The sequence below is a fragment of the Rutilus rutilus genome (genome assembly GCF_951802725.1).
Source record: "Rutilus rutilus genome assembly, chromosome: 23".
Lineage (NCBI taxonomy): Eukaryota > Metazoa > Chordata > Actinopteri > Cypriniformes > Leuciscidae > Rutilus > Rutilus rutilus.
In genome coordinates, this window is record NC_140233.1 from 16,099,641 (window position 1) to 16,115,257 (window position 15,617).

At 38.0% G+C, this 15,617-nt stretch overlaps 2 protein-coding genes across 3 annotated transcripts; both read right to left on the minus strand.

The window, feature by feature from the left end:
• Nucleotides 1-313: 313 nt before the first annotated feature.
• nfybb (nuclear transcription factor Y, beta b) lies at nt 314-4,415 on the minus strand (the record flags this gene model as incomplete). 2 transcript variants are annotated; one of them, XM_084397218.1, is made up of 7 exons in its annotated part: nt 314-1,067; nt 1,216-1,295; nt 2,246-2,324; nt 2,468-2,665; nt 2,875-3,008; nt 3,318-3,411; nt 4,299-4,415. In XM_084397218.1, 7 exons carry the CDS (start codon nt 4,413-4,415, stop codon nt 1,035-1,037), a joined length of 735 nt encoding a protein of 244 aa, XP_084253344.1. In that variant the 3' UTR covers nt 314-1,034. The 2 variants fall into 2 exon arrangements, with proteins under 2 accessions (XP_084253344.1, XP_084253345.1); XM_084397219.1 differs by lacking the exon at nt 4,299-4,415 and adding an exon at nt 4,157-4,229.
• An 859-nt stretch (nt 4,416-5,274) lies between these two features.
• slc41a2a (solute carrier family 41 member 2a) lies at nt 5,275-15,228 on the minus strand. The gene is made up of 11 exons (XM_084397278.1): nt 14,927-15,228; nt 13,612-13,997; nt 13,428-13,535; nt 10,578-10,649; nt 10,355-10,499; nt 8,132-8,278; nt 7,885-8,032; nt 7,684-7,763; nt 7,473-7,604; nt 6,119-6,267; nt 5,275-6,048 (listed from the first exon to the last, which is right to left on the minus strand). Exons 2-11 carry the CDS (start codon nt 13,987-13,989, stop codon nt 5,887-5,889), a joined length of 1,521 nt encoding a protein of 506 aa, XP_084253404.1. The 5' UTR covers nt 13,990-13,997; nt 14,927-15,228; the 3' UTR covers nt 5,275-5,886.
• Between the last annotated feature and the right edge of the window lie 389 nt (nt 15,229-15,617).

Sequence of the window (15,617 nt, forward strand, 5' to 3'; positions counted from 1 at the left end):
TTAGCTCGCAAAAAACACAAAGGAGTGGAAAAGCCTGTAGCATCAGCTCTGACTCAATGTCTCATTCCCTCTTCTCAGGGAACAGAGGTTACATTTGGTAACTGGAGACGTTTCCCAGGAGAAAGCAAAACTTTTTTGAGTGAACACAAAAGCATTAAAATATATTTTTTCCATAACCATCTAAGACGGAGCGTCCCAATTTCTCATTCAGCAGGGTTGGTTTGGATGTATTGTGCCGACAGTTAATCCATCGCTGTCTTGTCCCTTTAGGGACACCGTAGGGCAGCAGAGGAGTGATGACTTTACTTTAACAGAGAGGAGAATCAGGCTGTATTTATTTAAATAATATTTAATGAACACATAATAACAAAATTAATTGTGGCCAGCAATAATTTAATGTAAATTCATCCAAAGAAAGTCACTGATATAAAATGGGCCACATATGGGAACTTAGACTAGAATTTAGGTTTATTTTTGGACTTTGATTGATAAATGCAGATTGCTTTAAAATGCGTTCTTCATGTTAAGCAAACTGCATCAATACAAATTCATGAAAACATTGAGAAACACAAAAAATTATTTACAAAAAAATACCCCATTTTGTTTTGTGTTAACATCTTATCAAACTGAAATTATACATGCAACATGGTTATCATCTAAATATATAAAGGAGCAAAGCACTCATTCCACTATGAGAAAGATTCACATTTGTTCTATTTTATTGCTTTAATTGAAGGTCGAGTTATTTTTTAAACCCTGAACCCTTTAAAACTCCAAATGTGTGATGTAAAACAAACAAAAGAACCACCCAACAGACTAGTCACTTAAAATCATAATGTGTGTGCACAGAAACACACGGAGCACACATGAAAACAAGTCCAGCTCTGCGACCTGTAAGAGCAGAAGAAGAGGGTCCGCTGAAGACCAACCACACAGACCCCACCGTTCAGGACCTTCACTTGTATGTGGAAGTGTAGAGGCTTGATTTGTGAAGATTAGGTGTGGATTTCTGCATGTGACAGTGCAGCACATCTTCAGGAGAACTGGAGCTGTTGCACGCCCGGGATCTGCAACGCAAATAAAAGCATCACTCAAAATGTTTGAAAAGTGTGCTATCTTCATTTAAATTGAATGACACTTGGTTTGATGTAGGCAATAGATGAAAGATCATGTCTGTGATGTTATTGGCCATAAAGAACATGCTAGCATTCTCACCTGCTGATAGGAGGTGGTGTACACCATCACATTTTGTTGCTGTCCATCAGCTGTTATGATCCCTGCAGGTAGTGGATTTGCTGAGAAAGAAAAATATTTCATTGTGTTAGTTAGATCATGATGTTTGTGATGTATAAATCTAATTGTTGTCTATCTATCTATTTATCTATCTGACCAATCAGAGCAGAGTAGACCAATTACAACAGACTGGGCCATCTGACCAATCAGAGCAGAGTAGACCAATTACAACAGACTGGGCCATCTGACCAATCAGAGCAGAGTAGACCAATCACAACAGACTGGGCCATCTGACCAATCAGAGCAGAGTAGACCAATCACCCCAGACTGGGCCATTTGACCAATCAGAGCAGAGTAGACCAATCACAACAGACTGGGCTATCTGACCAATCAGAGCAGAGTAGACCAATTACAACAGACTGGGCCATCTGACCATCAGAGCAGAGTAGACCAATCACAACAGACTGGACCATCTGACCAATCAGAGCAGAGTAGACCAATCACAACAGACTGGACCATCTGACCAATCAGAGCAGAGTAGACCAATCACAACAGACTGGGTCACCTGACCAATCAGAGCAGAGTAGACCAATCATAACAGACTGGGTCATCTGACCAATCAGAGCAGAGTTTTCAGAATCTTTGAGAAAAGAGGTGATGCTGCAATGTATATTGTGAGAAAATATTTTTTTGATCTTGGATGCATGAAGGAGACCTTCAAAACAAAATTAGGAACTTTTAAAACAGTATAATAGGGGCACTTTAAACAAAAATGAGAAATGTTACTTTTGCAACTAAATAAAATAAAACAAGTTTATGTTGAAAACTGAAAACAAATGAAGCTACAGAAAAATATTAAAAGAAAAAATATACCATTCATTAAAATGAAATCTGGAATTATCTGGGAACTCAAAATATGAATAAATACTATATAGTATATAAACAAAATTCAGTTGTATGTAGAAAGCCGCAGCACCAGTAACGTACCCCATCAAGTTCATAAGTTACTTACTGAAAGACTCATCTGTCAGCTCCTCTCCCATGCCTTCGGTTACAGTTACAGTGCTTATGCCTTTCTCTCCTTTCATAGCCTGAGAACATACAGACAAATGTAAGATCAATCTGAACCAATCAAAACGAGAAAGACACACCTCTGACAGCTGTGCAAAGTGTTTCCAAAGAGCCCTTATTTCAATGATATATGATGGCATGGCATTAAAAATGTTAACGCTACCTCTCTGAACTTCTGCAGGTAAAGCTTCAGAGGCTCCACATACATGTCGAAACCCAGCGTGGACATCGCGAACAGGATGTCTTCCCCGTTTATCGTCTTGCGTTTCTCCTGATGGCACCTCTCGCTGGCTTCTGAAGTGATGAAACTGATGAACTCGCTCACACACTCCTGCACACACTCCTTGGCGTCTTTTGCAATCTGATTGGATGGACGGGGGGGAAAAAATCTTTCTTTTTGAATAACATGCATTTGACTTGAAAGTTTCACTTTCGCTTAGTGGGCCTTAAATAAGCAGCTTTGAATAAATGAAATGAATAGAAAGGTGATCAAATTGTGCATCTTTTTAATACATAAACAAAAATAATTAACATTTAAAAAAGCATTTAATTGCCCGGAAAATTAATTACCTTTCCTGTTTGTGGTATCCCATTCTTCATGATTCGGGCAACGTTGGCGATTGGGAGATAGATGTCTTGCTCCCGTAGGTTATCTTTGCTTCCATTCCCATCCTCGTGGTCATTGAGTCCCTCATCACCTTCATCTTTACAAAATAATAATAATAATAATAAATGCATAATCTAAATAATAAATAAATAATTCAGAATAATTTAAATATGACTTATTTTCTTATTTAAATATTTTATTTTTATATATACAATTTTTTATAATTATATTTATTTAAAAGTAATATTTAAATGAATCCAAATGATTTATTTTGTCATTTAAATATTAATAAATGATATAAAATATGATATAAAAATATATTATATATAATATTATTTATTTATCAATGATCTAAATGCTAAATAAATCATTTGGATTATTTTATATGATGTTTGGCTTCACTTACCATCCTGAGCTTGGAGAACAAAGTGACTACCAGCCATATATTCTCCTGTTATGCCAAGCTGGGAGGCATCTGTGGTTGAACTGTCTCCGTCCATCTGAAACATAAATTCAATTGTATTACATCTGTACATTAATGGTCTTGTCTTAAAACCAAGTGAGCTGCCTACCTAGACAGCATTATTTGCCATCACAGTCAGTGCACTGCTGGACTTATCTAAACATGTGGGCATCCAATATTTTGAGACAGCCATCTTGTCATCATATATGTACAATTAATAAACCATTAATATAAATGTAACCTTTATTTTATTCAGTAATAAACGTTCATTCAGAACGGTCAGCTCAATGGATCATTTTATTTCACACAAACATATATTTTTCATTTAAAGAACAACAAAACAAATCATTTTATAGGTTTGCTATTCATGTAGCCACACACACACCTAGGATTTTTTTGTCATATAAATGACATATGTAACGTTAGCCTAAACTGGCTGGCTTCAATGTATAATTAATAATAAGACTCTACTGTGTAACTATGTATCATATTATATTGATATTGTATCGACATAGCAAACCACATTGGTGTATTTTATTGGCTAAACAACCGGTGATATCAATGAACATGTGATTAAACACGCTAAATCAACTCACACCACATTCCCCCCCTGAAATATTCAGACAAGTTGCTCAAATGAATTATTATAATTGATAAACACATTAAAGAGCAGAAGAGGGAAGATAACAAGGACGATGAGCCAAAGCACCAGTGTATCCGTCAAAACTGGTCGTGGTAAACAAAGGGGCCGAGCACCATGACGGGCTTTTTACAATTATTACCAGTTCAGCGAGCTGCTTTTCATATCGCGCGCTAATTTCTCATTCTCCCCGCCAACTAATAATAAAACACTCGCGCGCGGAGATTTCCATTCGATGTAACAAAATATGGGTTAGCAATCATTGGCCGGAGCCGCACACTAACCTGCGATGAAGCCCTGGTTGGTTCGCGTCTCAGTTCGGCCGTTTGGTTGGACAGAAAATGGCTGCGGGAGAGCCAGTCCCTGCGCAGGGCTGAACAGTCCTCGAGGAGGAGCCTCATTCGGACACCAGGTGGCGCTATAGTCCAGTTTAAAAAAATAAAACCGTAATGTGTCGAAACAGCGCCTCCTATTGGTAGTGATTGGTACACTGCACTAAAATTGGCTTGAGAAGATCAGTCTAGCATCAATTCCCCTAACAGATATGAATGTTTTCTGTTTTTGTTATATCAAGGCCACTTTTCTGTGTCTTCATGATTTATTTCTGCTACTTTTCAAATGTTTTGTGTGTGTGTGTACAGACGTGGGCTTTCCCCCCTTTTCCAAGACTGAGACCTTCAGTCGTGAACAATCCATCATAAAAACATAACATTTTAAAACTATAAAAAAAAATTTAAAAATACGACACGTGTCAGTGAAGAGCTTGAGATGAAATATGAGATGTGTGAAGAAAAATACATTTATTACAAATATTTTTGACTGTCATTTCCAGTTATAGTCGATTTTTTCTTGTGTTCATGGTGTTGTAACTCTAAAATGGTTTGATTTTGATTATTTCTGTGATATTTTAATTATTTGCTTTGAATAAAGTACAGTAACAATATAAAAAGCTGTTATTTTAATGTTGTTTGTATAGGCTAATCATAATCATGCTAATATTTGTATAAAATGTTTCTCACAGTATAAAGAAGTCTGTTTACATTCAGTTGCCTGGATGGACATTATTCAGAAATTTAAATAAAAGAGTTGAACCAAATAAAAGTTTTCTCAGAAAAATTTTAATAATTTCTAATGTCGTCCTTTTATAATATCACGCATATAAAGACAAATTACTAGTAAAAAGGATTTTATTTGAACTGTGGATATTAAATAATGTTAAATAACAATAAATGTCATGTACGTGGGAAACCAGGCATTTTTCAGATAATTTAAATGATTTTTATTTATTTATACAAATTAGTGAATTGATACGTTTTATGTCCTTCACAGCACAATATAATACAATAATAAACTAGCAACACCAAGACATTATTGTTTTAATCCATCCTGACCAATATCTAATAAATAGACAAATAAAATACACATGCATTGGTAAATTGTATAGGCTGCCCAACGCAAATATTTGGACATCAATACCATTTAATTAACGGCCTGCCACATCTCAATGTACCTAAATACACATTTCTGAATCATAAAACACATGTATTAGAACCATATTGAAAATTCTGCTCTAAATACTGATCAATGAAGATGAGTGCAAATCAGTCATATGTTTAACATAATAACATATGGAAACAGCTGTTCTTTATTCAGTGAAGATGGTCATGTGACTTGGAGAAGTACTATTGTCACATGAGGTAGCATGTGTGATTCATTGATCTGCATGTATGGAGAGATTGATATTTCAAATATTTCAAGTAAAGTCATTCACTAATGTTCAACTGTGCAGAGTAATGTAAACCAGCACATCAGATAGTGGTGATAGGTTAGATTTAACCTGTTTAATGAAATATGACAATGTCATTTCAACATTTATGTCACCAGTGCCACTAGAAGAAAACACAGTGCTAGAAAGGCAGTGCCCAACAAATCCGCCAGAGCCGTCAGATACGGGATAGAGAAGCTATCAGGGTCCCTGCCGCATTTCCACAAGCAGTGAACCATCACATCAGCGGTGCCCAGCAGGAGAAACACCTGAATGGAAGAAGATTCAGAGTCAAATACCACTCCTCTCCTCAATAAGACACACGCTAACATCACTTGCCTGTGTGAAAGCTGCTACCAAATAGAAGGAAATGAAGACGGCAGTGGGTGGAGCCGGGCTGCCTTGTATTAGGTAAATGGTGTAGATGAAGATCAGGTGACCTGGGATGGCCAACATGAGCAGCAACTGTGCTGATCTTCCATTCGGCCCTGTAAGAAGCAATGCAACGGTGATATTCGTCTTTGTTTTGAAACCTTAAAGGGTTAGTTCACCTACCCTACCCTTCCCTACACCTCTCCTTCGACTGTCTGAAACCGGGCCTTATCAGACAACAGAACCTTTTTAGTTGCACCCAGCATCACCGCCCCCTCCTAACCTGAGAATCTTGAGTCGCCCCCGTCACTTAGAACAAAGCGATACAGTCAAATAAAGCTCAGGAAACAGTGTTTAATATATTAACTTTTATTTCAAAATGTAAGCAAAAGCATCATACACCCGGCGCAATGCGGTGCCAGGCGTGACGCCAGTGTTTTTTGCTAGTTTCAGCCCGACGCAGTTATCTTTTTCACATCCTGAGCCACGTTGTTTAAATAGCAAATGCATTTGCGCCCATTTGTGCGCCCATGGGCGTGCCGGTCTGAAAACGAAGTGTGTTCTGGTGCATTGTTGGTGCGTTGCTATTTTTAGGCAACTGAAATAGATTGCTCAATTAACCAACTGAAACCTGGTCTAAAGTCAATGGCGCAATATTTTTTTTGTTATTTAAAGAGGGCGTTAGTAATGTGCGCCTATAGACGGGTCCACAACGCGCGTACACGTTGTCCCGTAGAAGGTCTTCTCGCTCGCTTTATACTCACGCACGAGCAAATCCGTTTCCTCGCTAGAGAAGCTATCAGTTTTTCCGCTTGCAAATTCCGACCATTTTTTCTTCACGTAAGTACTTCACGACCGGTGTTCTAAATAGTATGAATGTGTGTAGTATGAATGTAATCTGGACGTACTATATTCGCCATGTTGTCATTATCATGTGACCTACCAGCGTTAATTACTTCGCTTCCCGCGGCCTCATGGGATAGTAAAGTGTCCATCGTATGCACACTTCAGAATCTTGCAAGAAGTAGGTCATCTGGATACATTTTGCCTACTCTTTCATGAGTACTGTGAATTCAGACATACTTCTTTTGTCACATACTGTTTTTCGCCTACGATCAGATGCTTTCTTAACTACTGTTTTTATTTTGTTATTGAGAGGAAAGCACGCAGCACGTATTTACATCTAAACGTCGCTCCAAACAGTATGGATGGCTTCAGGATGTTCTCTAACAGTACACCACTGCAAAGGTATACCTCAAGTCTTTTACCCCAAAGTAAAGAATACAAAAGAACTTCGCTGTGAGTTTATCAGGGCCTTTACCTGTGGTGTAAAAGCTGCGGCAGGGGCAGTAACATCGTTTAGAGTCGTCTGGAAGTTCGCCCGGCGGACAGTGAAAATGAAGATACGTGGCTACACGACTAGCCTGGACGGAAACCAGATTACCACCAACACCTTAAGGAAAGGTTGATATTGGAAATTTAAAACAGACACAGTTGATCAGAACACAGCAAGTGAGTTTTACTTGACCCACCATTTATAACAGGAGTGTAGAGAACAATTCCCTCAAGCATTGGCTCTGCGACGGTTCGGTCCAGAATCAGTCCTCCAAGACTGGAGATATGAAATAAAAAAACAAAAAGATAAGCTGGTTGTACCAACTTAATTACAGTTGCATCATCACAAAATGGTCCATGATAGACTTATATTGATGTACTAAGTGATGAACATTTACCTGCTGATCACCAGTGCGGTTATTATTGGCTCCCAGCTGGAGAACAGCAGTTTTTGGCTTTCAGGGTGCCGAAGTGAAAGAATGGCCCACACCGGCGTCAGGGACAGGAAAACAATACACACCAGGTAGGTAATATAAGGGTAAGGTTCTACAAACCAGAGTTACAAAATAAAAGGGTGTTAAAGAGAGTAAAAATAGCCTCTCAGTAAACTAATCTTTGTCCAGTGAACTGGTCTTTCATTCTCACCCATGCAGTAAAAAAAGCCTTGACTGATGATGGCGAGCAGTCCAAGTGTGATGAGGTCACCAAAACTGGCAGCGATGGGCGTGGCTATGTTGTCAGGGTTGACGCCCACCTTCTTGAACCCCAAAATCACACCAACCATTAAGATCCCTGGAAAAATATTAATATATCAAATCAATTCAGAATTTATATACGTGGTATGAAATTTACAAATAAATTCTTATGTACACTAAGTCTGGGGTCAGTTAACTCGTACGGAAACTCATCGCAAAAATCTGTGTGAGGAAATCATTCGCCCTTCCGTGAAATTTCCAAACAGGTAGATTCCTACAGAAACCAAACAACGGTAAATATGACCGCACCTTAAGAGTGTGGGGGTTAATACCTAGTTCTGGCATGAAACTCTAGATGGTGCAGGCTGATAGGTCTTTAACTCATTTGGTAGCGATCACGTCATTATCCACATAGCACAGCTGATTGGTTGTTGTTGTATCAGCGGCCAATGAGCTGCGGCTTAACATTTAAACAAATACCGGTAGTGTTGCTGTTAGCATGTTAGCAGTCCACATCGCTCTTTCAGAAACCCTGCACCTTCCCCAGCTCCACCTGTATAGATCTGCCAGGGGTTAATTCATGTATGTTAAAGGGATAGTTCACCGATTAACACTAAGCTTTGTATCAGTAGAATCCCGGTAGTATTTTCGAATGACCGTGCTTCCCTCCCTCATGTTCCCCTGATACGAGAGATTTCTGTATTGTGTTTCTGGAAAAAAACCTCAGATGACGCAAAAATCGTAATTTTGCGTCATCAGAGGCTTTTTTGGCCAGAGGCTAGAGACTACAGCCAGTAGTAGGAGCTCGTTCCGCATGTTTTCAACCCGCCCATAGGGGGTGGGATTTCACGATAAAACGGCGTCTTTTCAATTTCGAGTCAACTAGTAGCCTAGTTGTATCATTTCTTCCGATACTGCCCTCTGTAACCGGTAGGCGTGGCTTGGGAGTGGCCTCATAGGGCAGCGAAGGAAGTGCATTCTGGGAGTTGTTGTCTTCATCCACATGAGCTAAACATACATTTTCTGGCTTTTCTCAGTCTAGAAGGCACCAACTTCTAAAATAATTTCACATTTCTACTACATAAATGACCCAATTTAAATACACATTCATCTTTCCAGCTGTGAAATATCCCTTTAAAATAGTGGCACACCAAAAACGGACGCCAAAGAACTAGCACTGATGAAAGCCGACAGTGTTGTCGCCTGCGTCGGGGGAAAAAAAGCTGCACTTGAACACACCAAGCGAACTACTGCCGACTGTCAGCTAGAATGCGCGTTCTACACCTGCGTGTAAATGAGAACACTATCTATTTCTGAAGATATATTAATCTAGCTTCGTCATTCAAAAAGGGAAACCGACGCTGCAGATGCACAAACCATTAACAAAGCAGTGCGTGCTTGCCGTTTTGAATATCAATCCTGCTAAACACTTTCTTTATTCCACTCTGATCATGTTAATATTGAAATATTCACCAAGAAACACTCAGGTAAGATGACATAACATTAGAACAGCCTTCTATCTGTACCGTTTCAACATGTCAAATCGGCCGAAAAAAAGCTGACGAGGACCAATTTTCAGCCGACGCACAAAAACTGCCCGAAGGCCGACCGTCGGCTTGGTGTGTCCCGGGCTTTACATGTGCAGCAGCAGCAGCATGTCTTACATTCTCACAGCAATGTCTGTGAATGTATTGGCAGTAGCAAGTCTCGGTACTTGCTCTGCAGCAGCAGCAGAAGCGTAGCAGATCTATTCTGACCAAATACATTAACATTGCCATATCCATTACCATGCTAATCTCTATTACCATACCAATCTCCTGAGTTGTCATGACAGAAATAACCTTGTTATTACCCAGTAACCGTGCTTAACCTTGTTTGTCATCACTAAGGAACTGCTTCCATTGATCACACTGACAGTTCTATCCATTTATGCTAAATACTGATAATGTGAGCTATGTGGCCTGAGGATATTGGGTCTATATTCGGGACCTGTGTGGAAAATGGGTTTGCGTGGCCAAGATCACAAGCCAAAAGCCATTCAAGTGAGAATAACCTCATGATCAGCACCGACAAAGATGCTGTCCTCCGTATTTGATGACCATGAAGCATTTAATGGTGTTATAAATGGTCTATTTTAGGTCGATAGAAATTGGTCAGAAATTTGGATGCAAACCCTGCAGCAGAGATGCTGTGAACGCTGTCACCATGCTGCAACAGCAAAGCAGAGCTACGTGGTTCATGAAGAGCTCCTCTTCCAGGATCCATCCAAGAGCCGATGCTACAAGAGCAGCCAGGAAGCCCAGAACTGTAGCTTGTATCTAAAGAGACAAATTAAGATGAATGAAGAACAGAACAGAACCACACAAGTATCAAATGAGTAAATGAGCAGCATTAACCTGTTTGAGGGCAAGATTTCCGATGATCAGGTTCCACTTCTCGCTTGGAGAGTTCATTCTGCCTACATTCACCTGCCATATTGATATTGAAGAGTTGAATGAGTGTTTATTTGCTTTCTTTATGCAATATAAAGCATTACAAAACTAAATATAACCCTGTATAACCCTGAGGGCTGTTTTTATTCACAGCATGGTATGAAGTTCCTCACCATGACAAAAGCATGTGATGAAGGGGAAAGAACACAACGCAGATACAATACAGCAGATCAGACTTCAACAAGGAGGAAAAAGTAGATCATGTGTAATGGGACAGTGGGCAGATCAGGATTCTCACTTCCCACATATTTCAATCAATTTAAAACTTCCATGACTTTTCCAGTCGTTTGTGAATACTGTCAAAATCGAAGGAAGAAAATCAAAATCTAGCAGATTAAAGCTTTTTTTTTTTTTGATGAGCATAACTATAAAAATGAGTAATTACTATAAAAAGTCAATGGCTTTTAAATATTGTATTAATTGAGTTATTAATGAATTAGCTTACATTATTTTTCCCCTTTTAAATGACCCAGATATTTCCAAGTTTCCCCTCACTCTTAAAAATAATGGTTCTAAAAGTTATTGTTTTTTTTGTAGCAATGCCATGGAAGAACTATTTTTGGGGTTTTAAAAATAACCTTTCAGTTTACAGTTCTTGAAATAACTATTTTTTCTTAGTGTGAAGAAAATTTTAATAATCTGAAGAACCTTTTTCCTCAATGATGAACCATTTTGTGCACTAGAAAGGGTCTACGGATGTTAAAAGTTCTTCATGGAACCATATACAGTAGATGCCAATAAAAGGAACCATAATTTTTAATACTGGACATTTTCACATTGTGGATTACAGATGCAAAGACACATTTAATACATTTTAAATATAATAAGAACATTTAACCAAGAATGTAAAAGAGATTCTTTGTACGAGTGTCTCCACCAGGCTTATTATATATATATATATTATATATGTGTGTGTATGTGTGCGCATGTGTTTGTGTATATATATATATAGACATATACACACGCACATATACACTCACCTAAAGGATTATTAGGAACACCTGTTCAATTTCTCATTAATGCAATTATCTAAACAACCAATCACATGGCAGTTGCTTCAATGCATTTAGGGGTGTGGTCCTGGTCAAGACAATCTCCTGAACTCCAAACTGAATGTCAGAATGGGAAAGAAAGGTGATTTAAGCAATTTTGAGCGTGGCATGGTTGTTGGTGCCAGACGGGCCGGTCTGAGTATTTCACAATCTGCTCAGTTACTGGGATTTTCACGCACAACCATTTCTAGGGTTTACAAAGAATGGTGTGAAAAGGGAAAAACATCCAGTATGCGGCAGTCCTGTGGGCGAAAATGCCTTGTTGATGCTAGAGGTCAGAGGAGAATGGGCCGACTGATTCAAGCTGATAGAAGAGCAACTTTGACTGAAATAACCACTCGTTACAACCGAGGTATGCAGCAAAGCATTTGTGAAGCCACAACACGCACAACCTTGAGGCGGATGGGCTACAACAGCAGAAGACCCCACCGGGTACCACTCATCTCCACTACAAATAGGAAAAAGAGGCTACAATGTGCACGAGCTCACCAAAATTGGACAGTTGAAGACTGGAAAAATGTTGCCTGGTCTGATGAGTCTCGATTTCTGTTGAGACATTCAGATGGTAGAGTCAGAATTTGGCGTAAACAGAATGAGAACATGGATCATGCCTTGTTACCACTGTGCAGGCTGGTGGTGGTGGTGTAATGGTGTGGGGGATGTTTTCTTGGCACACTTTAGGCCCCTTAGTGCCAATTGGGCATTGTTTAAATGCCACGGCCTACCTGAGCATTGTTTCTGACCATGTCCATCCATTTATGACCACCATGTACCCATCCTCTGATGGCTACTTCCAGCAGGATAATGCACCATGTCACAAAGCTCGAATCATTTCAAATTGGTTTCTTGAACATGACAATGAGTTCACTGTACTAAAATGGCCCCCACAGTCACCAGATCTCAACCCAATAGAGCATCTTTGGGATGTGGTGGAACGGGAGCTTCGTGCCCTGGATGTGCATCCCACAAATCTCCATCAACTGCAAGATGCTATCCTATCAATATGGGCCAACATTTCTAAAGAATGCTTTCAGCACCTTGTTGAATCAATGCCACGTAAAATTAAGGCAGTTCTGAAGGCGAAAGGGGGTCAAACACAGTATTAGTATGGTGTTCCTAATAATCCTTTAGTTGAGTGTATAGGTGTGTACACACACACATATATATATATATATGTATGTATATATATATATATATAATATATATATATAAATACATATATTATATAAACAAAAATTGTGATAAATCATGATTAATTGATTTTACAGCACTAATATTTATAGATATATACATTATACATTACACACACATATACTGTATATATTATGTAAACAAAAACTTTTATGTTAGATCCAATTAATCGCGATTAATCGATTTGACAGCATTAAAAATGATATTCAATTTGAGATGTGCAAATAATTACATTTAGCAGTGTAATACATTTTTTTAAAGATGAATTGTAAGTGATCAATAAATGACAGCAAAGGTAATTAGAGAAAATTAGCAAATAGAATTGAATTGAAAAAAAACAACAAATAATTGCCTATAGCCAATATTGGTACCAATATACTGTGCATCCCTAAATCTTTTTCTGGGGAAAAGCATGGCTTTTAGACTGGCACAAAACCAGCATAAACCAGGCTGAAAATGAATGCTGGTCCAGTGGGATTTAATAGGTATATAGATAACATAGTAATCTTACAGCGGTGGAGAGTCTTGATGCCATTGTCATCTCCAGGTTCCCCTTTAGGCCCAGTAAAGGTGGGACAAGTATGAAGATCTCGGTCACAGAAGTGAAAACTTCCCAGTGCTAATTTATAAACACAAGACAACAATTTAGAGACAAAAATCCAAAACATCCACCCAAGATCATCTCCCACACTCACCTGCACTAGGTCCAGCAACATCCCCGCCAGCACCATTCCAAAACCTGCCAGGAGGAATGGAACCAAAATCTGTATCACCATGGCCCACATCGACTCACTTGGCATCTCCTGGACATGAAAATTCTGAGAACCATCCTGCGATATGGCCCAGGAAGCCGATGTTGTCCCGATGTTGTCCTGATGTTGTCCAAGTTTTGTTCCCGCATTAAGAAGCAGAGGATCTGACTCTGAAAACTCCTTACTGCAGATACGAGAGAAGCTTGATTCTATGTCAGGTCTTCTGGTCTCTGGTATAAATTGATGCCCATTTTCTCCGGATGGCAGGTGGGCTGAGGTCACCTCACACTCTTTCTGGTTTGTTTCAGTGATGGATCCCATTACACAACCTTTTGAAAAGAATTGAGGTGTTTGAATTCAAAGTACCAAGAGTTGTTTGTTTGAAGTCAATTATGTAAAGATATTTGATACAATGAATCATGTGTACAGATGAATTTTAGATCAACCTTTTAGAGGGTTGTACCTTATCTGTTTTGCATGTCTCTGAAGGAGTTACTCAGGGGTCAGTCCAAGGACCCATGTTATTTTCTTTATATATAAATAACATCTGTGATAATATTCATAATGTTAGGTATCATCTTTATGCAGATGATACCACTATTTTGTGCTGTACATCATTGGGTTGACACGCTCTCCAATTATTAACATATTTACAGTCAGCTTTTGATATTGTACAGTCTCGTTTGTGTGAATTAAAATTGTAAATCAAGTTTTAACCGTTAAGCATAAAGTTCAAAGTTAGAGGTTTTTATTTGTCCAAAAATAAGCAATAAAATTTATTTTTTTCTACGAATTCACCAATTTGATGAAAGATGAAAAATTAATTCTGTGGCTATCTATGGCACAGTGTGGGCATAATGGATCTTTTTCACAGCTGTGATAATGACGGTCATTTTTGAAAATATATTCAAAATATATTAAAACACTATACTTTGTATTATATTACCAAATTACCATCAAATTACAAAAAAACTAACGTTGCTGTGAAGATGTTTCTTCAGCTTTTGTGAAGCCAAGTTTGAGAGCGAATGTCATTAGAGTTTAAACTGATAAAAGCACAGAGCAGTGCATATTTCTCATCTACATTTACAAACAGAATTATCATTCAGTACATGTGATTATATTGGTCTAACATACCAATATATAAACAGAACATTTAAATGCTTAATATTTAATAAGATGTGCTCAGGTAATCACTATACTGAAAGTAATCATAAACTTATAACCTCAATTCAATGTTTACAAAAATGTACCTTACCTTAAAGCGGCAAAAAGCCCTAAAACCAACAAGTTGAACATGTGGTGGTTGCCGAGCACATTTTTTACTTTTTCTCTCATTCAGCCTTCCATACACATTAATAGCAGACTGACTGTGTGACTGAAGTCAGTCAATCTCTTTGTGCTGAGCTCATACTGACCATGAACTCATTTGGCACACATTTCTCATTAGAAAACCGAGGACAGACTAAAACTTTATGAATGTGGCCTTCAGGCGTTTGCGGTTCAACAGACTGGTAAATATAACAATGCATTCATCTGTACAATTCTCTATCGTACAATTACGAGGAGAAAGTTGTTCCATCATTTGTGTTGTCGTTGTGCTTTATGGCGCCACCCGCAGGAGAGAGTGATAACTGCAAGTCAAAAGTCACTGATTCTTGTACAGCAATGTTTTTTATTTTTTTATATATCGGAGATTATAAATGTACACAAATGTAATATTTAATTTGATCTTCTTTTCTTGTATTTGTTTGATCAAAATTACGACTTTTCATCATTATTATCCAAAAAAACGTTCTTCAGAGCATAATTTAAAAGTTCATATATATATATATATATATATATATATATATATATATATATATATATATATATATATATATATATATATATATATATATATATATATATATATATTAAAATATATTAAAATATATGTAAAAAAATAC